We start from the raw sequence: 27,278 nt of genomic DNA on the forward strand, positions 1-27,278 counted from the left end.
TTATTTTGAAAATAAGCCAGAGGATTAACTTAATCTGTTGCCCAGAAACAGTCAAAGAGGAGTCAGATTGTACTTCAAATGTTTTTAATCTTTTGCCATGTCGTGTAGCAGGCTGGAAAAAACTGAACTTGTGAGGGAAGTTGGCCGTTCACTCAACCTTCCAACAATTATTAGGAAGTTTAGTAAGAACTTTTTAAGTACATGTTTTGCTTTTCCCTAATTGGCAGGGAAAAGCCCTTGGCTGCCATGGAGTCTTTGATTTTAAAGATCTTTCTCTTGTTTAGATATTGCTTGGATGACCGAAAAGCATTAGAAAGAGATGGGGGATTTTCAGAACTTCAGTCTCGTCTTATTCGTTATGAAACTCAAACTACATGCACCAGAGAAAGTTTTCCAGTACCTACGGTACTGAGCCCTCTTCCGTCTCCAGCAGTTTTGTCAGAGCCCGGAAGTGTCCCTGATGGAGAAGCTTTACAAAGTGAACTCCGGACTGAAGTCTCCCGAGTAAAAAGGAGATCAAAAGATCTGAACTGCCTTTATCCCCCCAAAAGGTGGTATATTAAGTACATAAAGATAGTATCTTGACAGAAAGTATTTTAGTCCGAGGGTAATTGAATTAATCTTTCAGATTTTTAAGTTGCTTTCTGCGCAGATTTTAATGTAATTCGTTCATTCCAGGAATTGTGTTTGTATTGTGAGCAGTTGATTATTATGCTTATAAGTTATACAAAGAAATGACTTGGAAAAAACATTGTTTCTTGCTTTATATGCTAATATACAGCCCATCAGCACAATGGGTTGTAAAGTTTTTAAGCCATGGAACACTGGCAGTCTTATCCAATAGATTAAGCAGCTGAGCTGCTCTGTTGAAGAGGATGTTTAGGGATGCAGTTTTTCTGTTAGCTCTCTTCTCACTGTTTCCTACCTACATTGGCCCCTTAAACAAGGGGTTTCATGAGGTACCATTTTTGATTGAACCTGGGCTATGGCAGTGAAAGCGAGGCGTCCTAACCACTGGACCACCAGGAAATTCCCATGAGGTACCGTTTTAAAACAACTTGTTTCATATAAAATATAGCTTTAAATCCTACATAATAATATATTAAAAATGAGATCTTTCTAGCTACTTTATTTGCTAGCTAAATAAAATACCCAAATACCTGAACAGAAATTAGAAGCTTGTGAAATAAACACTCTAATTTCTATTGAATTTATATATCTTTAGAGCCTTTGTCAAATTTAGGTCTTTGACATCTAAAACAAACCTTAAATTCTTATTATATGTAAACCTTTCAAAAAGTATCAAATATCTTAAAGTGAAACTTTCAAATCTTCTTTTAAACAGTGAAAATTATTAGAAAACTTTTACCCTGTTGGGGAATAACTAAATTATTTTCATGAGGACTTTCTTTACAAGTTCATGGTACTTTTTACACGCGATAAAGCTAAAAAGCAAATCCATTAACATTCAAGATACTGTATTTTGTAATAATATTTTTTATTTCTGACTGTGACTGATAGATATGTGTTCCAGACAAGAAAGTACACTGTGGCCTCTAGGTTAACAGAATTGAAAAATATGAGACCCTTTCTTGTCACAGGAAATTTAAACATTTTAGAAAGATTGAAACAAGAGCTACTTTTATAGTTTTATTTCTGTCTGTTTTAACACTGTTATTTATTTTGCACAGGTAGTTGCATAGCTATAACAAGCATGATTATTATGGTTTCTTCATCAAAATTATCTTAATAGAAAAGTATAAGTACTTGACAGATGAGTACTGGATCTATAAGTAGCATTGCCTGGAGTGCAATCCCTGATTTATGTGAGAAATTGTAAATTAACGGGGAGGGTGACAGTAATGTTGCTAGTTGCTTTTCCTATTAGCTTTTAATATTAGCTGAAATCCTAGGATGTTATTCATTGCCTTCCGTGTTCTAGTCACTCATTTGAAGAACTAAGGGAGCAACTGTATAATATGATGTTGACTACTTATTTAAGGCAGTCGTAGCAAGAAATTGTGTTTGCTTTTCTTGGGTTTATATGTCAATGGTTATGGTTGTAACATTTAAGACAGAAAATGGACTTCATTGTTGATTCACTTAATCTGCATTTTTTATATTCCCCCCCCCCCCCCATTAGACTTGTGAAATCTGAAAGTTCAGATTCTCTTCTTTCTCAGAGAAGTGGCAGTACTAATCATCATCATCATGCAGTGACATCCAGAAAGCCACGGGCAGAGAGATCATTATCTGTGACTTGTCCATCTCTTCCAGTTCTTAGCAATGAAACTCCCAAAGTCACTACAAATGCCAGTTTAGGTCAAAAAAGGGTGCGTGAATCAAAAACATCACGGCCCACTAAGGAATCAAGATCACAGAAACACACACGGGTAAAGATTTATTTCCTGACTCTCTTAGTTCTGCACGGGAAGAAATTTCTTCATTTGATTCGTTTTAAACATTTATCTAAAAATTTTATGAATGAAATGAAATGGTATCTGTAATTTACTTTAAAATAATTCAGGGGAGTTCCCTGGTGGCCTAGTGGTTAGGATTCTGGACTTTCACTGTCTTGACCGGATTCAATCCCTGGTCTGGGAACTAAGATCCTGCAAGCTGTGTGGTGTGGCCAAAAAAAATGGAGGAAAAAAAGAAAAAATTCAGTGAAAGAAGGATAATGGGAAGGTGAGCTGGGGAGTATAAGTGAAACAGAAAGAGCCACAAATTGATCCTTCTTGAAACTGGTAGTAGATATATCGAGATGAGGATTTGTCACAAATATTCTCTTTACAATGTTTGAATTTTTCCATAATAAAAAATAAGCACACACCTGTATATCCCTGCTGTGTGTACCTTTTACACTCAGATTTTGATTCAGAACTCAGGATATGAATTCCTCTCTTCAGATACTCTAGTCCTCTCTTCCTGACAGATAGCCTGTGACACGTGTGATCGTGTCATTGTTTCAGATCTCCTTTCTTCTTGATGTTTTTGTCTTAATGAGCTTATCTATCTTTAGCATAGCTACATGGTTCTGTGATTCACAGAACTCAACTCTAAAGCTGAAATAATGTTTGTACCTTTTCCAAGACATATTAATCATATACTATGTTCTGTTCAAGGTATTGAAAGAAGTGGTTACTGAAACCCTGAAGAAACACAGGATTACTGAGGCTCACGAATGTTTCACAGCTTGCAGCCAACGTCTCTTTGAGATCTCAAAGTTCTATCTAAAGGTATAGTGTCTTCTCTACTGATGGCAAAACCGAGGTCAAGTTCTAATGTTCCTATTTGACACAAGATAATATTGACTGAGTATTTTTTACACTGATAGCTTATTGCCAAATTTGTTTTAATGGAGGTAGAAAAATTGGAGTCAAAAATATATTTGATTTATTTGATTTTAGTTCTCAGATATAGAAAACTACACCTTAACTGGTATCCTCAGTGTTTCCCTAACAAGCCTTTGACTTAAGTTGATAATAAGCTTCCACTTACTTTATTCAACTTACAAGTAATTTTAGTATATAGTGAAACTACTGGAGGGAGTATCAAAGCACCCAGCTTCTAATTTTGGATCCATTATCAGCTTGTTGTAAGACATTGGACAGATCGGCCATTCAGGTGACAATTTTGTAAAACTTAGATGGTGTTAGATTAGTTCCAGTTTTCAGAGTTTCTGACTTGAATCACAATTTTATATGGATTCCTGATTAAAACTGCAGATGGACCACATGCATTCGATTCCCTTCCCTTCTAAAATCTCTCAAGAAAGACAGTATTGAAAGTACAAAAACTAAGAAAAGAGGGAAGGAGAAATGTAGAAGTGTTTTCATACATTGTTGAACCAAAAAAAAAAAACACATGGAAGCGTGGTATAACAGAGTAGAAGAAGTGACAGCCTAAATGTCTGTCTGGGGACACCTGTGAGAGTCAAGCCAGTTCAACAGACACAGTCTCTGACCTGCTCAGGTCTTGGAGACACCAAGTATCATGGAAAGCAGGGGCAAGGTGCCGGGTGAAAAAAAAAGAGGAGTTAAATAAAGAACTACAGAGTGAACTGGGGAGCCTTCAGTTTGCACGCTTTTCCGCCCACAATGTTAACTACAGATAAGTATATAATACATAGTTTTTTCCTTCCCCACCCTGCCCCACCCCTGCGACAATGCAGGAAATAGTCTCTGGAGAAAAAAGAATTGGAGGCCACGGTAAAAAGTCCAACTGGCCCCTTATTCCCCTACCTTATAAAACTACCAATGAACAAGCTCTGTACAGACAGAGCTTCCAGTTAGATTTTTATTATCTCATTTTAAAATGTGACTGGACAGTCAAGGGTTAGCATACTTTTGAGGAAAGCTTCTAATACAGCAGATGCCAAAACATGAAGGAACAAAGGGAACTATGAAGGAGCAGAAAGCTGAAGAAAACTTCATAAAAAACTATATTATCTCAGAGAGAAGATAATTGAGTACACAAAACCAGAATGAGATGCTGTTTCCAAAAACTATAGAACATGAAATCTCCTTAAAATTAGAAATATGATAAAATCAGTACAACAGAAAGGCTGAACAGTTGAAATTAAGAAATTTACCAGAAATTAGTATTAATGACAAAATTAAGGATAAAAACATTAAACACAGGATAAGAAAATGGGGGAATTAATCCAAAAGATCCAATATGCTAATAATAGGAGTTTCAAAAATAGAGACTAGAGGAGAGAAAACTGTCAAAAATATAACAAAGTTTTCTAGACCTGAAGGACGCACTCCTTCTGCTGGAAAGGGCACACAGCTTGTCCAGCCTAGTGGATCACAGTTCTACAAGCCACATCACTGTGGAATGTCACATCTCCTGGGACAGAGAGAGTATTTCCTAAAAGCTTCCCAGGAGAGAAAGTAGTTTACATATAAAGAATCAATAAGAGTGGCATTGGATTTTTCTACAGTAACATTGTGTGCCAGAAGATGGTAGAACAGTATCTTCAAATTCTGAAGGAAAGTGATTTACCTAGTATTTTATACCTGGTCTAGAAGTCAGTCAGGTATGAAGATTTAGTACAGATACTTTCAGTCATGGAAGTTCTGAAAAATTTTGTCATTTGTGTACCCTTTTGACCAATCTGTGAGAAGATGAAATTCAGTAGAACAAGGGACTGAGTCAAGAAATAAAAGAAAAACTAACCTAGACTGGGGAAGGTAAGTCCCAGTGGGACCAGGCTGAGGGAGCAATTGGACCAAATTGGAGCAGGCTATGGGAGAAGGATCTCCAGTTTTAAAAAAATACAATTAAGAAAACAAAAGCAAAAACGAAAAGCTGAAGTGAGAGATTATCCAGTATCCTTGAGTGTTTGAAGAACCTTGCGGTACATTTAATCAGTCTTTCACAGCATTGTGGGGTGGGGGTAGGATTATACACATGGAAAACTAAGCAAACGTAGTTCAACTACAGGATAAACAAAACAGATGAAAGAGAAATTATAATTGTTATACAGTACTTAGCTCAGGATTGAACTATATTTGCTTAGGTATAAAATGCAAACATTGACTATTTACTAATCAAAAAATTGTGGTGCAGCTGTTACTGAGAGGAAGAGAAGGGAGGTGGGAGGATTCAGAGACCTGAATCCAGGATAACAGCAGTCACTGTCTAGAACTGTTAAATCATGAAATAGCTGTGTAAGCTTATTGTTTAGAAACATGAAGGTATAAATAAGAGAAAGAGCTGAAAGAATTCAAAGTGGCTACTTCAATGGAACATAGCTTGGAAGTGCAGCAGAGGATTACCTTTTTTTAAAAAAATACAATTGGATTTTAAAATTTTTATAATATAATTTGATATAGTCATTACCTTTTTAAAGTCAGAGATTTCAGTTTTATTTCCTATTTCATTCCCTCTTTGTGGTGGAATGAAATAGCCAAAAAGAAGAGAGAGAAAAAAAGTTATTTTATCTGAAAAATAAATATAAACTGTATATTCATTTCCTGAGTAATGAAGTTAATGTGGCTACTCATAGTTGAGGATGGGGCTTAGGTTTGGTCAGTGCCATTGAGTATTTGAGATTAGAGTGGCGTGGATTTATGTATATATGGATGTATTTTGGTTAGGGTACTTTGACCCTTCAGGATGGAACTAAATTATAATCTGTTACTTTGATTTTTTTTGTAGTATCTCCCTCTTTACATTGATACTTACAGAATGATTTAGGATCATCTCAAGTTTATTTAATAATGACTTGTTTTCTGTAATTTAATGTGCAGATTTAAAATGCTGTATTTTGTTATGTTTAGGATCTTAAAACTTCAAGGGGCCTATTTGAAGAAATGAAGAAAACAGCAAGCAACAATGTTGTACAGGTAAATAAATTATTCCCAAGAAACTACATTCAATTAAATTGCTATTTTATTGCAGGTTAGTAGCTATGGTGCTGTAATATATGCAATAAGAATTAGTGAGTGGTCTTTTTCAACTTTGTCCCTATGATCACTCTTTAAAATAGTTAATAATAGACTTATGCAAGCAGAATCTTTAGTAGTATTTAAGAGACTTCTCTGTTAACAAAAGAGCTTCTGAACTGATGTTAAGAAAGAAACAGAAAAAAAAAAAATCCAAAGAGCTGGAAAAATTAATCCATTTCAATTAGCTATTTTCAAAGTTTAGTTTAATTTCTTTTTAGTGCTGCTTTGAAAGTATATTTTCAAATAAAGGTGAGAAAATAGAGTAGAACCTTCATTTTGTCCAGTGAGAACACTATTCTTTTTTTTTTTTTAACTTCTTTATTGGAGTATAATTGCTTTACAATGGTGTGTTAGTTTCTGCTTTACAACAAAGTGAATCAATTATACATATACATATGTTCGCATATCTCTTCCCTCTTGCGTCTCCCTGTCCCACCCCTCTAGGTGGTCACAAACCACCTAGCTGATCTCCCTGTGCCATGCGGCTGCTTCCCAATAGTTATCCACCCTACGTTTGGTAGTGTATATACATGTCCATGTCACTCTCTCACGTCGTCACAGCTTCGCATTCCCCCTCCCCCTCCCCATATCCTCAAGGCCATGCTCTAGTAGGTCTGTGTTTTATTCCTGTCCTACCCCTAGGATCTTTATGACATTTTTTTTTCTTAGATTCTATATATATGTGTTAGCATATGGTATTTGTTTTCCTCCTTCTGACTTACTTCACTCTGTATGACAGACTCCAGGTCCATCCACCTCACTACAAATGACTCAGTTTCGTCTCTTTTTATGGCTGAGTAATATTCCATTGTATATATGTGCCACATCTTCTTTATCCATTCATCTGTTGATGGACACTTAGGTTGCTTCCATTACCTGGCTATTGTAAATAGAGCTGCAATGAACATTTTGGTACATGACTCTTTTTGAATTATGCTTTTCTCAGGGTATATGCCCAGTAGTGGGATTGCTGGGTCGTATGGTAGTTCTATTTGTAGTTTTTAAAGGAACCTCCATACTGTTCTCCATAGTGGCTGTATCCATTTACGTTCCCACCAACAGTGCAAGAGGGTTCCCTTTTCTCCACACCCTCTCCAGCATTTATTGTTTCTAGATTTTTTGATGATGGCCATTCTGACCGGTGTGAGATGATATCTCATTGTAGTTTTGATTTGCATTTTTCTAATGATTAATGATGTTGAGCCTCCTTTCATGTGTTTGTTGGCAATCTGTATATCTTCTTTGGAAAAATGTCTATTCAGGTCTTCTGCCCATTTTTGGATTGGGTTGTTTGTTTTTTTGATATTGAGCTGCATGAGCTACTTGTAAATTTGGGAGATTAATCCTTTGTCATTGCTTCATTTGCAACTATTTTCTCCCATTCTGAGGGTTATCTTTTGGTCTTCTTTATGGTATCCTTTGCTGTGAAGAAGCTTTTAAGTTTCATTAGGTCCCATTTGTTTATTTTTGTTTTTATTTCCATTTCTCTAAGAGGTTGATCAAAAAGGATCTTGCTGTGATTTATGTCATAGAGTGTTCTGCCTATGTTTTCCTCTAAGAGTTTGATAGTGTCTGGCCTTACATGTAGGTCTTTAACCCATTTTGAGTTTATTTTTGTATATGGTGTTAGGGAGTGTTCTAATTTGATACTTTTACATGTAGCTGTCCAGTTTTCCCAGCACCACTTATTGAAGAGGCTCTCTTTTCTCCAGTGTATATTGTTGCCTCCTTTATCAAAGATAAGGTGACCATATGTGTGTGGGTTTATCTCTGGGCTTTCTGTCCTGTTCCATTGATCTATATTTCTGTTTTTGTGCCAGTACCATACTGTCTTGATTACTGTAGCTTTGTAGTAGAGTCTGAAGTCAGGGAGCCTGATTCCTCCAGCTCCATTTTTCGTTCTCAAGATTGCTTTGGCTTTTCAGGGTCTTTTGTGTTTCCATACAAATTGTGAAATTTTTTGTTCTGTTTCTGTGAAAAATGCCAGTGGTAGTTTGTTAGGGATTGCATTGAATCTGTAGATTGCTTTGGGTAGTAGAGTCATTTTCACAATGTTGATTCTTCCAATCCAAGAACATGGTATATCTCTCCATCTATTTGTATCATCTTTAATTTCTGTCATCAGTGTCTTATAATGTTCTGCATACAGGTCTTTTGTCTCCTTAGGTAGGTTTATTCCTAGATACTTTATTCTTTTTGTTGCAGTGGTAAATGGGAATGTTTTCTTAATTTCACTCTCAGATTTTTCATCATTAGTGTATAAGAATGCCAGAGATTTCTGTGCATTAATTTTGTATCCTGCTACTTCACCAGATTCATTGATTAGCTCTAGTAGTTTTCTGGTAGCATCTTTAGGATTCTCTATGTATAGTATCATGTCATCTGCAAACAGTGACAGCTTTACTTCTTCTTTTCTGATTTGGATTCCTTTTATTTCTTTTTCTCTGATTGCTGTGCCTAGAACTTCCAAAATTATGTTGAATAAGATTGGTGAGAGTGGGCAACCTTGTCTTGTTCCTGATCTTAGTGGAAATGGTTTCGGTTTTTCACCATTGAGGATGATGTTGGCTGTGGGTTTGTCATATCTGGCCTTTATTATGTTGAGCAAATTCCCTCTGTGCCTACTTTCTGCAGGGTTTTTATCATAAATGGGTATTGAATTTTCTCAAAAGCTTTCTCTGCATCTATTGAGATGATCATGTGGTTTTTCTCCTTCAGTTTGTTGATATGGTGTATCACGTTGATTGATTTGCGTATATTGAAGAATCGTTACATTCCTGGAATAAATCCCACTTGATCATGGTGTATGATCCTTTTAATGTGCTGTTGGATTCTGTTTGCTAGTATTTTGTTGAGGATTTTTGCATCTATGTTCATCAGTGATATTGGCCTGTAGTTTTCTTTCTTTGTGACGTCTTAGTCTGGTTTTGGTATCAGGGTGATGGTGGCCTCATAGAATGAGTTTGGGAGTGTCCCTTCCTCTGCTATCTTTTGGAAGAGTTTGAGAAGGATAGGTGTTAGCTCTTCTCTAAATGTTTGATAGAATTCGCCTATGAAGCCATCTGGTCCTGGGCTCTTGTTTGTTGAAAGATTTTTAATCACAGTTTCAATTTCAGTGCTTGTGATTGGTCTGTTCATATTTTCTATTTCTTCCTGTTTCAGTCTCGGCAGGTTGTGCATTTCAAAGAATTCGTCCATTTCTTCCAGGTTGTCCATTTTATTGGCATAGAGTTGCTTGTAGTAATCTCTCATAATCTTTCGTATTTCTGCAGTGTCAGTTGTCACTTCTCCTTTTTCATTTCTAATTCTATTGATTTGAGTCTTCTCCCTTTTTTTCTTGATGAGTCTGGCTAATGGTTTATCAGTTTTGTTTATCTTCTCAAAGAACCAGCTTTTAGTTTTATTGATCTTTGCTATCGTTTCCTTCATTTCTTTTTCATTTATTTCTCATCTGATCTTTATGATTTCTTTCCTTCTGCTAAATTTGGGGGTTTTTTGTTCTTCTTTCTCTAATTGCTTTAGGTGCAAGGTTAGGTTTTTTATTCAAGATGTTTCCTGTTTCTTAACGTAGGATTGTATTCCTTTATACATCCCTCTTAGAATTGCTTTTGCTGCATCCCATAGGTTTTGGGTCATTGTGTCTCCATTGTCATTTGTTTCTAGGTATTTTTTTATTTCCTCTTTGATTTCTTCAGTGATCACTTTGTTATTAAGTAGTATATTGTTTAGCCTCCATGTGTTTGTATTTTTTACAGATCTTTTCCTGTAATTGATATCTAGTCTCATAGCGTTGTGGTCAGAAAAGATACTTGATACGATTTCAATTTTCTTAAATTTACCAAGGATAGATTTGTGAACCAAGATATGATCTATCCTGGAGAATGTTCCATGAGCACTTGAGAAAAATGTGTATTCTGTTGTTTTTGGATGGAATGTCCTATAAATATCAATTAAGTCCATCTTGTTTAATGTATCATTTAAAACTTGTATTTCCATATTTATTTTCATTTTGGATGATCTGTCCATTGGTGAAAGTGGGGTGTTAATGTCGCCTACTATGATTGTGTTACTGTCGATTTCCCCTTTTATGGCTGTTAGCATTTGCCTTATGAGTTGTTCATATGTTGGGTGCCTAAATATTTACAGTTGTTATATCTTCTTCATTTATCGATCCCTTGATCATTATGTAGTTTCCTTCTTTGTCTCTTGTAATAGTCTTATAAACATCTATTTTGTCTGATATGAGAATTGCTACTCCAGCTGTCTTCTGATTTCCATTTCCATGGAATATCTTCTTCCATCCCCTCACTTTCAGTCTGTATGTGTCCCTAGGTCTGAAGTGGGTCTCTTTTAGACAGCGTATATATGGGTCTTATTTTTATATCCATTCAGCCAGTCTTTGTCTTTTGGTGGGAGCATTTAATCCATTTACATTTGAGGTAATTATATGTATGTTCCTATTACCATATACTTAATTGTTTCGGGTTTGTTCTTATAGGTCTTTTCCTTCTCTTGTGTTTTTTGCCTAGAGAAGTTCCTTTAGCATTTGTTGTAAAGCTGGTTGGGTGGTGCTGAACTCTCTCAGCTTTTGCTTGTCTGTAAAGGTTTTAATTTCTCCATCAAATCTGAATGAGATCCTTGCTGGGGACAGTCACCTTGGTTGTAGGTTTTTCTCCTTCATCACTTTAAATATGTTCTGCCACTCCCTTCTGGCTTGCAGAGTTTCTGCTGAAAGATCAGTTGTTAACCTTATGGGGATTCCCTTGTATGTTATTTGTTGGTTTTTCCCTTGCTGCTTTTAATATGTTTTCTTTGTATTTAACTTTTGATAGTTTGATTAATGTTAATCAAATTTATTAATATATTAATATTAATAATTTTTCTTTGTCTTTAATTTTTGCCACTTTTATTACTGTGTATCTTGGCATGTTTCTCCTTGGATTTATCCTGTATGGGACTCTGTGCTTCCTGGACTTGATTATTTCCTTTCCCATATTAGAGAAGTTTTCAACTATAATCTCTTCAAATATTTTCTCAGTCCCTTTCTTTTTCTCTTCTTCTTCTGGGACCCCTATAATTCGAATGTTGGTGCGTTTAATGTTGTCCCAGAGGTCTCTGAGACTGTCCTCAGTTCTTTTCATTCTTTTTTCTTTATTCTGCTCTGCAGTAGTAATTTCTACTATTTTATCTTCCAGGTCACTTATCCGTTCTTCTCCCTCAGTTATTCTGCTACTGATCCCATCTAGAGTATTTTTAATTTCATTTATTGTGGTGTTCATTATTGCTTGCTTCCTCTTTATTTCTTCTAGGTCCTTGTTAAATGTTTCTTGCATTTTCTCTATTCTGTTTCCAAGATTTGGGGTCATCTTTACTATCATTATTCTGAATTCTTTTTCAGGTAGACTGCCTATTTCCTCTTCATTTGTTAGGTCTGATGGATTTTTACCTTGCTCCTTCATCTGCTGTGTGTTTTTCTGTCTTCTCATTTTGCTTATCTTACTGTGTTTGGGGTCTCCTTTTCACAGGCTGCAGATTCATAGTTCCCATTGTTTTTGGTGTCTGTCCCCAGTGGTTAAGGTTGGTTCAGTGGGTTGAGTAGTTTTCCTGGTTGAGGAGACTAGTGCCTGTGTTCTGGTGGATGAGGGTGGATCTTGTCTTTCTGTTGGGCAGGTCCATGTCTGGTGGTGTGTTTTGGGGTGTCTGTAGCCTTATTATGATTTTAGGCAGCCTCTCTGCTAATGGATGGGGCTGTGTTCCTGTGTTGCTTGTTGTTTGTCATAGGGTGTCCAGCACTGTAGCTTGCTGGTCGTTGAGTGAAGCTGGATCTTGGTGTTGAGATGGAGATCTCTGGGAGATTTTCACCATTTGATATTACGTGGAGCTGGGAGGTCTCTTGTGGACCAGTGTCCTGAGGTTGGCTCTCCCACTTCAGGGGCACAGCCCTGACGCCTGGCTGGAGCACCAAGAGCCTTTCATCCACATGGCTCAGAATAAAAGGAGAAAAAATAAGAAAGAGAGAGAGAGGGAGGAAGGGAGGGAGAGAGAGAGAGAGAGAGGATAAAATAAAGTAGGATAAAATAAAATAAAGTTATTAAAATAAAAAGTAATTATTAAGAAGAAAAATTTTAAAAAGTAAAACAAAACAAAACAAAACAAAAAACCAGGACGGTCAGAACCCTAGGACAAATCGTGAAAGCAAAGCTATATAGACAGAGCCTCACACAGAAGCACATACACATACACACTCACAAAAAGAGAAAAAGGTGGAAAAAATAATATATCTTGCTCCCAAAGTCCACCTCCTCAATTTGGGATGATTCGTTGTCTATTCAGGTGTTCCACAGATGCAGGGTACATCAAGTTGATTGTGGAGCTTTAATCCGCTGCTTCTGAGGCTGCTGGGAGAGACTTCCCCCTCTCTTCTTTGTTCGCACAGCTCTGGGGGTTCAGCTTTGGATTTGGACCCGCCTCTGCGTGTAGGTTGCCTGAGGGCGTCTGCTCTTCGCTCAGACAGGACGGGGTTAAAGGAGCAGCTGATTCGCGGGCTGTGGCTCACTCTGGCTGGGGGGTGGTGGTGGGGGTAGGGGCACGGAGTGCGGGGCGAGCCTGCGGCGGCAGAGGCTACTGTGACGTTGCACCAGCCTGAGGTGCGCCGTGCGTTCTCCCGGGGAAGTTGTCCCTGGATCCCCGGACCCTGGCAGTGGCGGGCTGCACAGGCTCCTGGGAGGGGAGGTGTGGAGAGTGACCTGTGCTCGCACACGGGCTTCTTGGTGGTGGCAGCTGCAGCCTTAGCGTCTCATGCCCGTCTCTGTTGTCCGCGCTGATCCCCATGGCTCGCGCCCGTCTCTGGAGCTCCTTTAAGCGGCGCGCTTAATCCCCTCTCCTCGTGCACCAGGAAGCAAAGAGGGAAGAAAATGTCTCTTGCCTCTTCGGCAGCTCCAGACTTTTCCCGGACTCCCTCCCGGCTAGCCATGGCGCACTCACCCCTTCAGGCTGTGTTCGCGCCGGCAGGCCTCTCCCTGGGATCTGACCGAAGCCCGAGCCTCAGCTCCCAGCCCCCGCCCACCCCGGCGGGTGAGCAGACAAGCCTCTCGGGCTGGTGAGTGCCGGTCAGCGCCGATCTTCCGTGAAGGAATCTCTCCTCTTTGTCCTCCGCACCCCTGTTGCTGCGCTCTCCTCCGTGGCTCCAAAGGTTGCCCCCTCCGCCATCCACAGCCCCTGCCCATGAAGGGGTTTCTAGTGTGTGGAAACTTTTCCTCCTTCACAGCTTCCTCGCACTGGTGCAGGTCCCGTCCCTATTCTTTTGTCTCTGTTTTTTCTTTTGCACTACCCAGGTACGTGGGGGAGTTTCTTGCCTTTTGGAAGGGCTGAAGTCTTCTGCCAGCGTTCAGTGGGTGTTCTATAGGAGCAATTCCACGTGTAGATGTATTGCTGATGTATCTGTGGGGAGGCAGGTGATCTCCGTGTCTTACTCTTCCGCCGTCTTCTCTGTCTCAACACTATTGTATTCTGCAGCAGAAGTTCAGCAAAAAGTGTTCTTGAGGAAGAAAATAAAATGTGGATTTTTTTTCCATTTAAAAATTCATGATCTAATATGTAATATGTATACACATACGCAAAGAAACACATACAATTTTAAAAAATAATTTTAAAAGAGAATATCCTTGGGATCACTCACTGTTCAACCTGGGAAATAAAATATTGTGGGGACCTTGGAAACCCCCAAAGAATCCCTTCCCCACCATATCCCACTGCATCACCTCTGGAGGTAACTTTTTGTGTGTGATAATCATTTCCTTAGTTTTTTTTTTAATTGAAGTATAGTTGATGTATAATATGTAAGTTACAGGTGTACAATATAGTGAGTCACAATTTTTAAAGGTTATACTCCATTTATAATTATTATAAAAATCTTGGCTCTGTTCCCTGTGTTGTACAATATATCCTTGTAGCTTATTTTATACATAATAGTTTGTACTTCTTAATCTCATACTCCTATTTTGCTCCTTCTCCTTTCCCTGTCCCCACTGGTAACCTCTAATCAAATGTATTTTCAAGATAATATATATTTTAAGATTTTGACAGGTTAGTTTTTGCTTTAAATTTTCTATCATACTCTTTTGAAGTTTTAACAATATCTTTTTCTATCACTTGTGTTTCCAATAGAAATGTACCATAATCATATTTTTTTCTCTCCCTAGGTGATTGAATGGGTATTAGAAAAGACAAACAAGAAATAAGAATCATTCTCTTTGGATAATTATAAATTGGACAGAGCTATTATTTACTTTTTCCTTCCATAGTTTGAAAATTACAAACAAATTTCAAACTTTATTCAAAGATTAGATGTTACATCTCTAAAGAATTTCATAAATATCCTATATTTATATAGTTTTGAGGTTGCTCAGTTAATGTATTTTTAATTATATACTTATTTTATAGTTTTACTATATTTTAATTTTTTAAGTTAATATTTTTATATATGTTTACAAATTTTACTCTTGCTTATTTAATTATTCCAATAAATAGAAAAAGATATTTCTTTACTTCTTGGTAAATGTCTGTTGTTAGGCCTATTTAAATTAATGAGTCTTAGGTAAGACATTTCCAGTGGTTTTTCTCATGTGTTCCAATAGTATGATTTATTGGACGGCCTCTGATTTAGAAAATATTGGCAAGAAAATTCACACAGTTAGCCATGTTCCCTTACCCGTGCCCTAGAGCCACCACTGTTGGAGCTATTCATGTTTATTTGGGATCAAAAATGAAGAAAGAGCAAAACTTATGAAAATAAGACACAGTGAAAATGACTAAGTACAGACTCCCAGAAAAAAATATATCTTTTCCCATGGCAGAAAATCTGGAAAATGTGGAAAATACAAAAAAGAGTGGAAAAAAATTCTAACATTGTTTCTGTCTATAGGTAACCACTGTTAATTTATATATATATATATATATATATATATATATATTTTTTTTTTTTTTTTTTTTTTTTTTTTTTTTTTGTGGTACGTGGGGGCCTCTCACTGTTGCGGCCTCTCCCGTTGCGGCCTCTCCCGTTGCGGAGCACAGGCTCCCGGACCCACAGGCTCCGAACGCACAGGCTCAGTGGCCATGGCTCACGGGCCCAGCCGCTCCACGGCATGTGGGATCTTCCCGGACCGGGGCACAAACCCGTGTCCCCTGCATTGGCAGGCGGATTCCCAACCACTGCGCCACCAGGGGAGCCCCACTGTTAATATTTTTTTTTTTTTTATCATTTAATTATTTTTTTTTAACATCTTTACACTGTTAATATTTTTAAACATTATGTTTAAGATATTTTCAAAATTGGTGTCATACTTGTGTGTATGTTTGTGTACGTGTGTTTATATGTGTGATGTGTGTGTATATGTACATTAATTTATAGCCTATTTTTCACTTAACAATGTGATATGACTTAATTATATATGATATAAAATGATTTTTATATCATATATCATTTTAATAACTGCATGATACAAATGGAACACAATTTGTTAAATTAATCCCTCACTGTTGGACATATGAGCTCAATTTTTCCCTATTAAAAATATAACTTTAATCAATATTCCTGGTACATCACTGATTATTCCTTAGTATAAGTTTTTCAGAGTGCAATTTGTGATTTTTGGTAAATTTTTCCAAATTGCCTTTCTGAGAGATCAGTTTGTACACCCACCAGCAGAGTCCCCATTTCCTTTTCTGATGGCTGAAAATAGTGAGGGTGAACATTTAAAAAAATATGTTGGCTGCTTTTTCGTAAATTTAATTGGTCAAAGAAATTAAGTCCTAAATTTCTAGATGCCTTCCTGGAATTCCAAAGCTGACTCCACATTATTCACGTCAGGGCGTAGACTCCCACAGGGTCAGAGGTTTGGGCTGCAGCCTCCCTTATTTGGGCTTCTGGAGAAGGGGAGTTACAAGCCTTCCCTATCCCTGCATGCTTTCCATACTCAGATACTACTTTAACTTAACTTCCATGCTGTGCTCATACCTTTTGTGAACTTCCCATAAAAAATATTTCAAAGTAAAAAGTGACAAGATATTTCAGATAAATTTGAAAGCAGGTACAGAGGAGAGATCTAAAAGGCCCAAAGACTTCAGGTCAATTTTTGGAATAGACTAAAGGTCATGGAAGAAAAGGCAGGCTGAACTGAGGTTCAGCTGTACATACTTTGGGCTATGTTCCAGGAGAGGAACCCTGCTGACCAGTTGTTCTGTCTCTGTATACAATAAATATGACCGGGACCTTGAAAAGCATGTGGGAGGGAGAATATAGGCTAAGCTTAGATATCAGCTGTTCTGAGGAGTTATTTCCCAGTGCTGGGAATAATGCCTAAAGCTCCCACTCTTTATAAGGACTCTTTTTTGGATAAAGAGGGAGCCACAGGGCTGGACTAGCTCAGCTCCGTTACATAGTGATGATACATTTGGCAAAATTGTTGCCTACATAACCTGGAAAAGAGAATTTGTACCAAATGGAACTCATGGATCTAGTTAAGGTTATTTCCAGACAGAATGCTAAAAAGTGTCATTGAGCCATTTGTTTGTTTATTCGGCTGAATACAATAAGGTGCAGGACAAGATAGATGAACAAGAGGAGGGACTGTTCAGTTTTCTAGCAGCATTTTGAGGAGATACAGAGGGCTTAGAACATTCTGGATTGGAAAATAAAATGTTTTCCTGCTTCTAGTATCTCTAATGGCAGAATATTCTCCAAGTAAGTAATAGTCTCAAGAAAAAGATCAAACCAAAGGTTTAGCAATATAATTCTTTATTAAGACCTTTGAAATATTTAAAGTAAACTCTCTTAGCAAGACAAAAGGGTTTTTAAGAATCTTCAGGTTGTTGGACCATAGCACTCTGACACCCAAAGTAAAGAGGACCTGTCCTGAAAAGAATTGTGGGTGTGGTTTTCATCTAATAGACTAGACTATAACTTGATACATAGAAAGCCCACAAATTTTATTGGGGATGTAATTCACATATTACAAAATTCACCCTTTATGGTGTATAATTTAGCAGGTTTTAGTATATCCACAAAGTTGTGTAATCATCACCACTGTCTTAATTCCGTAACATTTTCATCACCCCAGTAGAAATTCCATATCTACTAGCAGTCATTTTCTGTTCACCACTGGCAACCTGCTTTCTGTTCTCTGGATTTGCCTATTCTGCACATTTGATGTACGTGGACTAATACAATTTATGGTCTTTTGTGTCTGGTTCCTTTTACTTAGCATGAGGTATTCACGGTTCACCCATGTTGTAGCATGTATCGGCGTTTCACTGTATGAATCTGCCACATTTTGTTTATCTGTTCATCAGTTGATGCACATTTGGGCTGATTCTACTTTTTGGCTGTCATGAGCAATGCTACTATGGAGGTTTATATATAAGTTTTGGCATAGACATGTATTTCCAGTTATCTTGGGTATATGCCTAGAAGTGGAATTGTTGGACTATATATTCAACAGTAACTGTTAGGGCAGACTGTTTTCCAAAGCAGCTGCACCCCTTGACATTTCCACCAGCAGTTCCAATTCCTCCACATCCTTGCTAGTACTTATTATTTTTCTTCTGACAAATGATAGGAAATGTGAGGTAATATCTCATAGTGGTTTTGATTTGCATTTCTCTGATAAGTGTTGAGCATCTTTTCACATGCTTATTGGCCATTTGCATATTTTCTTTTGGCAAATGTCCACCAAATCCTTTTTTAAGGACTTTTAGGTGGGATTATTTCTCTTTTTATCGTTGAGTTATAAGAATTCTTTATATTTTTCTGGATTCTAGTCCCTTATCTATGATTTACAAGTATTTTCTCCAATTCTGTCCTTCTACTTGATGGTTTTATCTCTTACATTTAAGTCTATGATCCATTTTGAGTTAATTTTTGTGTATGGTGTGAAGAAGGGATCCACCATCATTCTTTGACATACAGGTATCCAGTTTTACCAGCATAATTTGTTGAAAAGACTGTTCTTTCTCCATTGAATTTTCTTAGCAACAGAAAGTCCATAAAATTTTAAGGAACTTGTATCAAAATGAAAAGAGACTTCTGAGCCACCAAATTTCAGTGGGCATGAAGCAGGATGAGAAAACTGTTCAGTTGCAAACATGGACTTTTTTTTTATGGAAAAGAAAGACTCTTAAGAAAGTCAAAGCCAAAAGGCCAAAGGGCAGAGCCAAGAGTAATGGATTAGAGTAGCACTCCCAGGTAGCAGAAGTGAACCCTGGTTCACATCCCCTGCCCTGGCAGGGGACAAGTGGTAACACGTGCCCAACTGGATTTCGGAATTACTATGAACTAGTGATTAGTCCCTTAACAAAGGAAGTGTCTGCTGCAGTTAACCTGTCCCTGCCTCACCATTGTATGTTGGACATAGGGATGGCAGTTAACTTAGGTTTCTTAGGTCACAGTATTCCGGATTTTTAAGAGCCACACCCTGAGTCTCATCCCTATCTGGACTGATGAAAATCATGAAATATTGGGCTTTATCCCATATTGGGAGCAAATGAGCATATTTTGTATGTAAGAGAAATGAAAATAATTGTGGCCAGAGAGTGGAATGCAGTCGGTTTAACATGGCCACAAAGCTTTGAGCTCCTCCCATCAAGAGATGGAGTCTATCTCCCTCGTCCGTGCATCTGGGCTGGCAGTGTGACTTGCTTTGACTGGTAGAATATGGTATAAATGACGTAGTGTGAGCTAGAACCTAGGCTTTGACCATCTTGCAGCTTCCGGTTTGCTCTTGTAGAACCTTGCCTGAATGTAAGGTAGGCACATAAGGGAACTGGTCTAGCCTACTAGATAGAGGTTGAGAGGCCATACGAAAGAGAACTGAGGTGACCCAGCAGACAGCCAGACCGGCTGCAAGACAGTGAGTGAGGCATCTTGGACCTTCCAGTCCAACAGAATGCTCCAGCTACGTACAGCCTTATTCTGTGAGTGAGCCCAGGCAACCCACAGAATAGTGAGATAATATGCCACTGTGTTCTAAGCCACTAGGTTGAGAGGTGGTTTGTTTTGTGTAAACATTAGGTTCTGTTCACGTTGAAGAATTCATTGAGAGGCCAGGTGCAAGAAGGAAAGTTGCAAAAACTTCACTGATTAAGGCCTTAGTTCGAAGGCCTGACTTGAAGAAAGAAATAGCTTCTTTCTGAATTTGCCTTTCTCGTGAGACCCAGAAAACTTGCAGAGGAAGCATTTCCTTCACCCCTTGTGCAGGGGAAAATTACAAAGCAGAGACACCGCAATTAATGAGGTGTTGTGAAGGTCTTTCCTTTGAGTTCTTGGGAAGAAATAGACTATATTCATCCAAAGAATTACAGTTGAAGGTTGCTGAAAATATAACTGGCTTTATTTCTTGAAAAGAACAAAGTTTTTTTTTCAACATTCCCAGGCGCTGCTCCAAGCTAAGGCAGAATCATAGCCATCAGGCCAAGTGTGAGAGCAGGATGGGCTCTGCCCGCGACTAGAGTCAGGGTTAGTTTAGTTATTTTAATGAGGTATTAGACTTACTTCCCCTAGTGAAATCCAATTTAGTGTAATTTAGAGGACTGGGTGACATGATCATCAATTTCCGGTCCTATATTCAAATAGTTCTATTATTCAAGATTTTATAAACAAGTTAAAAATATTATTCACTACTATCAGAACATTGCTTACCCATAAAAAGAAAACCTTTTTTAAAAGAGGATTTTTAAATGCACATTTAAGAAGTTCATGTAATATAGTGGGTATTACGGCCATACGATCCCTGGCCCCATTTCTCAGCAGTAACTGATAGTAAGAGGCCTTTTTTTTTTTTTTTTTTTTTTTTTGCGGTATGCGGGCCTCTCACTGTTGTGGCCTCTCCCTTTGCGGAGCACAGGCTCCGGACGTGCAGGCTCAGCGGCCATGGCTCACGGGCCCAGCCGCTCCGCGGCATGTGGGATCTTCCCGGACCGGGGCACGAACCCATGTCCCCTACATCTGCAGGCGGATTCTCAACCACTGCGCCACCAGGGAAGCCCAAGAGGCCTTTTTTAAAATATGTATCCTTGTGGACATTTTTATACGAGTACAAGCATATTATACACACGCCTATTGCTCCTCAACCGAGCAGACCCAACACCCCTTTTAATGTCCCCTTTGCTGTCATCAGGTGAAATTCATAAATACTGGTCTTAGGCCAAGTTCCCTAGAAAATGAAACAGGAGGCAAGGATTAGGTGCTGATGCTTTATTTAGGAGGCCTGATTCCAAGGCCTTCACTGAGAGTGAAGACAAGAAGGGGGCAGAAGGCAGCGAAGGCAGGGAAGCAAGGCAGGTAAGTGATGGATGATGACACTGGCTGCTGCTTCATGAAGCCCAGAGAGACACAGCCAGTCACCTAGCAGGTGTGCAGTCACATAGGCTGCCTCTCAGGATATATGGTGCATGGAGGGTCCACAGGAAGGAGGCAGAGGAAGATTCTCTGCTCAGCTCCTTCCTATGATTATCTCCTGTTTGGCTCCACAAAGGTTTAAATAAATCGCCTACAGATCAGGGCTGCTCAGGTCATCTACCTTTAGCAGCTGCTCAGGACACCAGTTCCTATGCCCTACAAGAGTGGCTTTTCATCCAAGTCTGGCATTAACGACAGAACCCAGAAATGCAAGTATGTCTCTTCTCAGCCTTGGCAGCAGCCCAGGGGAGAGGTCAGGGGAAGCAGCGTTTCCAGGCAAGCAATGGATTGGCTCTAAGTGGCAGAAACACTTAGGTCAAGCAGAGCTGTCTGTGGTGATGCCTGAAGTTGAATAAGCAGCTGAAAAGTCTGGGAGACCAGACAATCGCATTGAGGGAATCTGAGGAGATAACACAGGGTATGCCTAGTAGAGTAATCTAACCTACATGCACTCAGAAATTTTTTTTAATTGATATCCTCTAATTGTAAAGAAGTTTTAGAAAAGATGAACGATAATAAGATAATATGCATTTCAGTATGGAGAAGCTGGGGTACTACTACACTGAAAGACAAAATGAGGTAGTCGAATATTTGACTTTTAGTTGGATTCAGCATGAATGAGGCACATATAATAGCTGTCATGTGTTTGACTCAAGTACCACAAACACACTCGCTACCAGTGACTTGTTTTTATAAAATGCCCTGAGCAAAACAAAAACACAACCTTTCTTCCACATGCATGGTAGTTGTATACCTAGAAAATTCAGAGTATATTGAATCAGTCAAAAAATGTTTTCATCTGTAAAATGTAGTCGGGTCTAGGCTCAGATCATTATACGCGTTTTTCATCTAACTCAGAGTGCACAAAAATGGTGTGGGAAATGCTTCTGTTGGATGTGAGGACTGTCGTCCCATTGCAGGGAATCTAACCAACCCTGACTCTTGTTCATCGAACTGATTAGCGTCATACTCCTGCACCCCTTCACCCGTCCCAGCCCCATCATTGTGACAACACGAGCACAGACTTCCAAATGCCCCGCAGTACCATTCTTCTTGAGAACCACTTCTTTTTAAAGAACAAATGGGCTATATATATCTACATATCTGTATCTGTACCTGCAGTTTGCAGAACTTGCATTTAGAAATTTTGTCCATATTAGATGGACCATTCTTTGTAACAGCTGCAGAATATTCTGATGCATCGGTGAGCCATGATTTATTTAGCTCTATCGACGGTCATGTTGACCTTTTCAGCTTCTTGTTACGAATGTTGCTGCAAAGATGATCTTTATACATTAGTCTGTGCACTTCTGTGATATATCTGTAGGACAAATTCCCATAAGTCAAAAGGTACATGTATTTGTAAATTTTTATAGATATTGCAAAATTGCCCTCCAAATTATTGCCAAATACATACCTACTAATGGGTGTATAAATGCCTGTTTTCCCATCACTTCCCACCACTAAGTATTGTGGAAGCTTTAATCTTGGCCAATTGGTTCTTTAAAGATAAAAACAAGGAAGTTTAAATATCCTATTTAAAGCCATTTTCAGATCATTTTATATTACCTAGGAGCCCCCAGGCTTGATTTGTCTTTTATACAGGACACTCACATGGAAAAGAGATTGGACTTTCAGTGTTTTCTAGAGTAGAACAGGGTGATGACTAAAGTTGACACAGACGTTAAGTTTTGGCTCTACGAGTGTAAGAACTTTCTTACAACTCTAGCCATCCGGCAATGGGATGGCCGGCCTCAGGAGATAAGAAGCCCCCTCCCCATAGCTGAAAATTTTCCATTTCAGGTGGAATGAACAAGTACAAGGGATGTTCAGGAAGAGATTCCTGAATTTACTGGCATATGCTACAAGGTCAGTGTTTCTCAAAACGTAGTACTTGGATTATAGTTTATGTGGTGGTGGTACAGATTTTTCCAAAAATTATAATTTGTGTACATTCATTTTTATATGTATACACCATGTTGCTATATTACTAGCAAATTCCATATCCTAAAATATCAATACTAAGGTAGTATTGCTAAAATTATAGGTAAACTTTGAGCAATAATGCGCTTGATGACCTCTGAAGTCTCTTCAAAACAGATTCTACACTTCTAAATCTCAATACTACTAAATTTTCAAATAGTAAAAGACTTCTCAACCCCAGCCTGTTACATTTATTACAAATAACTTAGACACGAACCAAATTCTACAGAGAATTTGAGTATTTGGAGCTTGGTGTACAGGTAAAATCCCATGAAAATTTAGTTAAAATGAGAGTTGAAAGCCCTAAGCCCCAGGTAAAGACCCATCCTGGAACTATACACACAAAAACAAACAGAAAAATTGCTAGTGGCATCATCCCCCACCTCCACCCACGAGCACCTTTCAAGGCCAGTCTTGGAGGCAGACTAACAGGATGTGTCTTTACACTCCCATATCCCTCAGTGGCTATCAGGAAACCACCAGCCAGCCCACCATATTCAGAGATGAATATTTATTTAATTCATATATCAGTTTTATATGATATCCATAGTGCTATAAACATAGGCACATTTTTTTTTTTTTTAACTCATGGTACATTCAAAACTTACTCCCTGGGCTTCCCTGGTGGCGCAGTGGTTGAGAGTCCGCCTGCCGATGCAGGGGACATGGGTTCGTGCTCCGGTCCGGGAGGATCCCACATGCCGCGGAGCGGCTGGGCCCGTGAGCCATGGCCGCTGAGCCTGCGCGTCCGGAGCCTGTGCTCCGCAACGGGAGAGGCCACAGCAGTGAGAGGCCCGTGTACTGCAAAAAAACAAAAACAAAAACAAAACAAACAAAAAAAACTTACTCCCTTACCCCAGTCTACTCCAATCCCCTCAAGATAGAGTATCCAGTATTTGTAACAGGGGCCAGAAAGGCCCTGCTCATTAATTTCAGAAGAACCCTTCTGCCCATTAAGACCTCCTTCTGACTTCAACCAAGCAGGGTTGAAGCATCTGGATAAAGAAACATGCATTTTTTCAGCATTTTAATGCATCAGTTGATAGAATTAATGAAATGTCTGTGCCTGAGTGTTTTTTTGAATAGGTTTATAGTTTTGTTCCTCCTACTTAATTCAAGTCAGAAAAAAAATTGATAGCAATCTTCCTGTTGGCTTTCTTTACATTCCAATGGGATGGTTGAAAAATAGGTCACCACACCAAAGGGCTCACCTAATCACATCTAACAAATGGGCAGCTTCCCACAAAATATAGATGAAGACATCGTTCATTGGTGTTGGTTTGCCCCTAAAAGGACAGACATTGTGAGTTTAATAAATCATCAACTCAAATAAGAAACAGATTGAGCACAGAGGGAACAGGACAAAAACAAACCCGCCAAAATCACTCAGTCAATTTGCTAACCGTACCCACGCACGAGCCAAATGTATGAGTTTGTGTTATTCACAACATTCATAACACACATCAACAAGATTAAATCTACAGTGTAAAGTTATAACCTGTTGAATTCAGAATGAGAAAAAAATGAGTATTTAAATGGTTTCATCATAGCCACTCTGATATGATACAATTTAACTTTGAGGAAGAAAAATGATTTATATACACAATTCTCTTAGTAAAATTTTCTATTTCTTGCTAATACATTTTAATTCAGAAAATGCATTAACTTTATTCAAATATATTTTTCTAAAATATAAATATTTAAATTAAACTTTTATAAACACGGAGAATGTAATTTCTGTTGACCCGCATCCAGATATTAATCAGTCCAAAACTCAAGTGATGAAGAAATAATATTTGTAATTATGATCATTTTGTCTATAAATATATAATAGGATCTCTGCAACTAAATTATGAGTAATTAACTTACACTTCATGTAGTACTGAGCACCTTAGATTACACATTGTTGAATTAAGCTATTGGCATTAATATATGTATTTTAATATGTTATTTACAATACACGAGTATAATTCTCTCATGGAACAACATTCCAGTGTTTTTGAAAATATATAGTACGTTACAATTTACAATTCATCAAAGCTTTCCTGCAATATTCAGGCTGGGACTTCACTCTTTAGCATTTCAAAATAGGAAACAAAACAAAATCAGTGTCCTAAAGCTGTGTTTTCCAAAATGGTTTTTTTGTTTTGTTTTGTTTTGTGTGTGTGTGTTTTAACACTAGCTTCACAAGATGCTCCTTTAGAGAGGAGTTCTGTAGGTAAGCGTTAGGAATGGCACACTGGACTGCCCCCCCTTGCAGAGTCGCAACGTGCAATAAAGTCTTTGAGGAGGCCTGCAATCATGAAATCTGTTTAACATTTTTAAACTCAGTATTGAACAAACGTTTTTGATGACCAACCCCTTTAATTCCCACCCCCCGACAAAACACCAGTCAATCAATGCCCCTTGGAACTTGTATTACATGCTATTTGTATTACTTTGGGGAAACACTGATCTAAAATAAAATGCTGATCTAAAGTAAAACTCAAGAAACACATGTATCTGAGTGAACAAAATCACATTCTTTTAAACGTTTTACTTTTTAAAGCTCTTTGCATAGGTATTTGCTAAAATACGGTTCTGAAAAATAACACACAAACCTAACCTGGAACATTTGTCTATGTAAAACTATAGGGGAGAGAATGGTTACAAATACAGAAATTCTAGAGCTAATTTTCAAGATTTGAGGAAAGTGACTTTAAAATCAAATAACAGTGTGTTTTCAGCGAATTTGTTTTGAAAGGTAAAAGCAGAAGTGTTAAATCAGTAACATGCTATACGATGTCTGAAAATATTCTTGTAGAAAAATATCAGGTCATTATATTATTTCCCTGGAATTCCAAAAGAGCTGTTGATGGGTTTGATGGGTTTGACTATGACATTGGCTCTCTATGTAAAACCCAGCATTAACCAGAATCATATAAGGCTGCTCTATTACTTGCTTGCAAATGCATGCATACAAGCATAGGCAGAAACAAGGGCCAATAAATTGCTCAGTACTTCCATTGAAAACCACAAAATGGGGAAAATTAGTTAACCCCACATGAATTATTATATATATATATATATATATATATATATATATATATATCTCCATTGACAATTTTCAAAAAAAATCCATAATTTGCTTTTATAAATAAAACTATAAGTCATGGCTGTAAGATAGCAGACCGAGTGTAGTCCCAGAATTAATCATCTTTCAGGCACACCACTCTTCAGCAAAGCTTTGCAATTTAAGCAGTCTACTTTGGCTCAGAATCCACCAGCTTACAGCTCAGAACAGTATCTGATGCTTTATTTAATTCCCACTCATCATATGCTAATAAGAACACTTCAGAATCATTCTACATCATTAAAAGATAATTCATTAAGAAAAAGTAACAGCTGTTTCACACTTAAATAAAAGGTGGGTTTCCATTTGAAGTACTTTTCTTTCCTTACCAGCGAAAGTGAACTCAATTAGAAATAGGAAATAAAAGCACAATAAAACAAGGGGTCCTTATTACTGGGGTGGGGAGGGGAGAGGTGAAAAATGTCCATTTCTCATCTATATAGCCCTTGCTTACCTGGGTGAACCAGTTGCCTAGAAACTGGTATGATTAAGATCTGCACACACTGTTCTAATGTTCATGTCCTTGACTGTCATTATTTAAAAGCTATGCTGTGTATTTCCAATCAGCCTCACCTCTTTACCTTTTTACTGTTCTAAAAAAAAAGTTTTATTCTGATAGTCCTTGTGGAATTTTTCTGAAGGTACCCTTTATAGTTGCTGAAATTGACAGAGGAGTCTGGGACTGTTACACAGGACTCTTGGGATCTAAAGCTGACAGTGGCATGCTACATCTGGTGCATCACTGCAAATGGTGTCTGATATGACACTTTTCGGTGGCACTGCAGCCCTCCTTTTCTCAAACGCAATTCGCTTCTCTGTTCAGGCCACCAACCCCAGCCTTGTAATCTTAGCTGACAGGAAGGAATGAATGATGAAAACAATCGGCTTGGGGCAGGAATGAAGGTCTAGTTGCTGAAATTCAAAAAGAAGAGAACATGAAAGATTTTAAACTGATGCTTGATAGAAAATAGTGATTTACACATCAAACAGATCTATGCCCTTCCTGCTTTTAAGCGTTAACTGGAGCAACTCTGTTTTTAAATCCTTGCCCCCCAGTGAGATAAAACAATAGCTCTTTGAACTTATTCCTTACATCTCATATATCTTTTTTTCCAAAATAAGTTCTGTGAAATTTATACTTACCCATAGGATAAATATCAGTGTTGCCCTTCTTGACTAACCCATTTATTTTTGGTATCACGATAGTGATATTATTTATGTTGGATTAGGTACAGTATGAGGCAGTACTAAATTTCGCATCACAGACTGAGTC

The 27,278-nt window shown here is 38.1% G+C and overlaps 2 protein-coding genes across 15 annotated transcripts in view; one reads left to right on the forward strand and one right to left on the reverse strand.

Moving 5' to 3' along the window:
- MTBP (MDM2 binding protein) overlaps positions 1 to 27,278 on the forward strand; it is a 237,345-nt gene that overhangs the window by 71,680 nt on the left and 138,387 nt on the right. For 9 of the 14 annotated variants that reach the window (XR_010837361.1, XR_010837358.1, XR_010837356.1 and 6 more), the window contains 4 exons: positions 285 to 551; positions 2,144 to 2,393; positions 3,126 to 3,239; positions 6,291 to 6,356. Coding sequence is in view for 5 of the 14 variants with exons in the window: in XM_059043447.2 (XP_058899430.1) it covers positions 285 to 551; positions 2,144 to 2,393; positions 3,126 to 3,239; positions 6,291 to 6,356; positions 14,660 to 14,698 (736 nt within the window). In the remaining 9 variants the exon portion in view is untranslated. Of the gene's footprint in view, positions 1 to 284; positions 552 to 2,143; positions 2,394 to 3,125; positions 3,240 to 6,290; positions 6,357 to 14,659; positions 15,004 to 27,278 lie in introns of those variants that run through there. The other 5 variants (XM_059043447.2, XM_067017040.1, XM_059043445.2 and 2 more) reach the window with 3 other exon arrangements.
- Positions 24,163 to 27,278, reverse strand: part of SNTB1 (syntrophin beta 1) — a 214,522-nt gene continuing 211,406 nt past the window's right edge. Inside the window, exon 8 of the mRNA XM_059043450.2 lies at positions 24,163 to 26,917. Coding sequence (XP_058899433.1) covers positions 26,825 to 26,917 — 93 coding nt within the window. The 3' untranslated portion in view covers positions 24,163 to 26,824. The remainder of the gene's footprint in view (positions 26,918 to 27,278) is intronic.

Source organism: Kogia breviceps, chromosome 17, assembly GCF_026419965.1.
Source record: "Kogia breviceps isolate mKogBre1 chromosome 17, mKogBre1 haplotype 1, whole genome shotgun sequence".
In the NCBI taxonomy this organism is placed as follows: Eukaryota; Metazoa; Chordata; class Mammalia; order Artiodactyla; family Physeteridae; genus Kogia; species Kogia breviceps.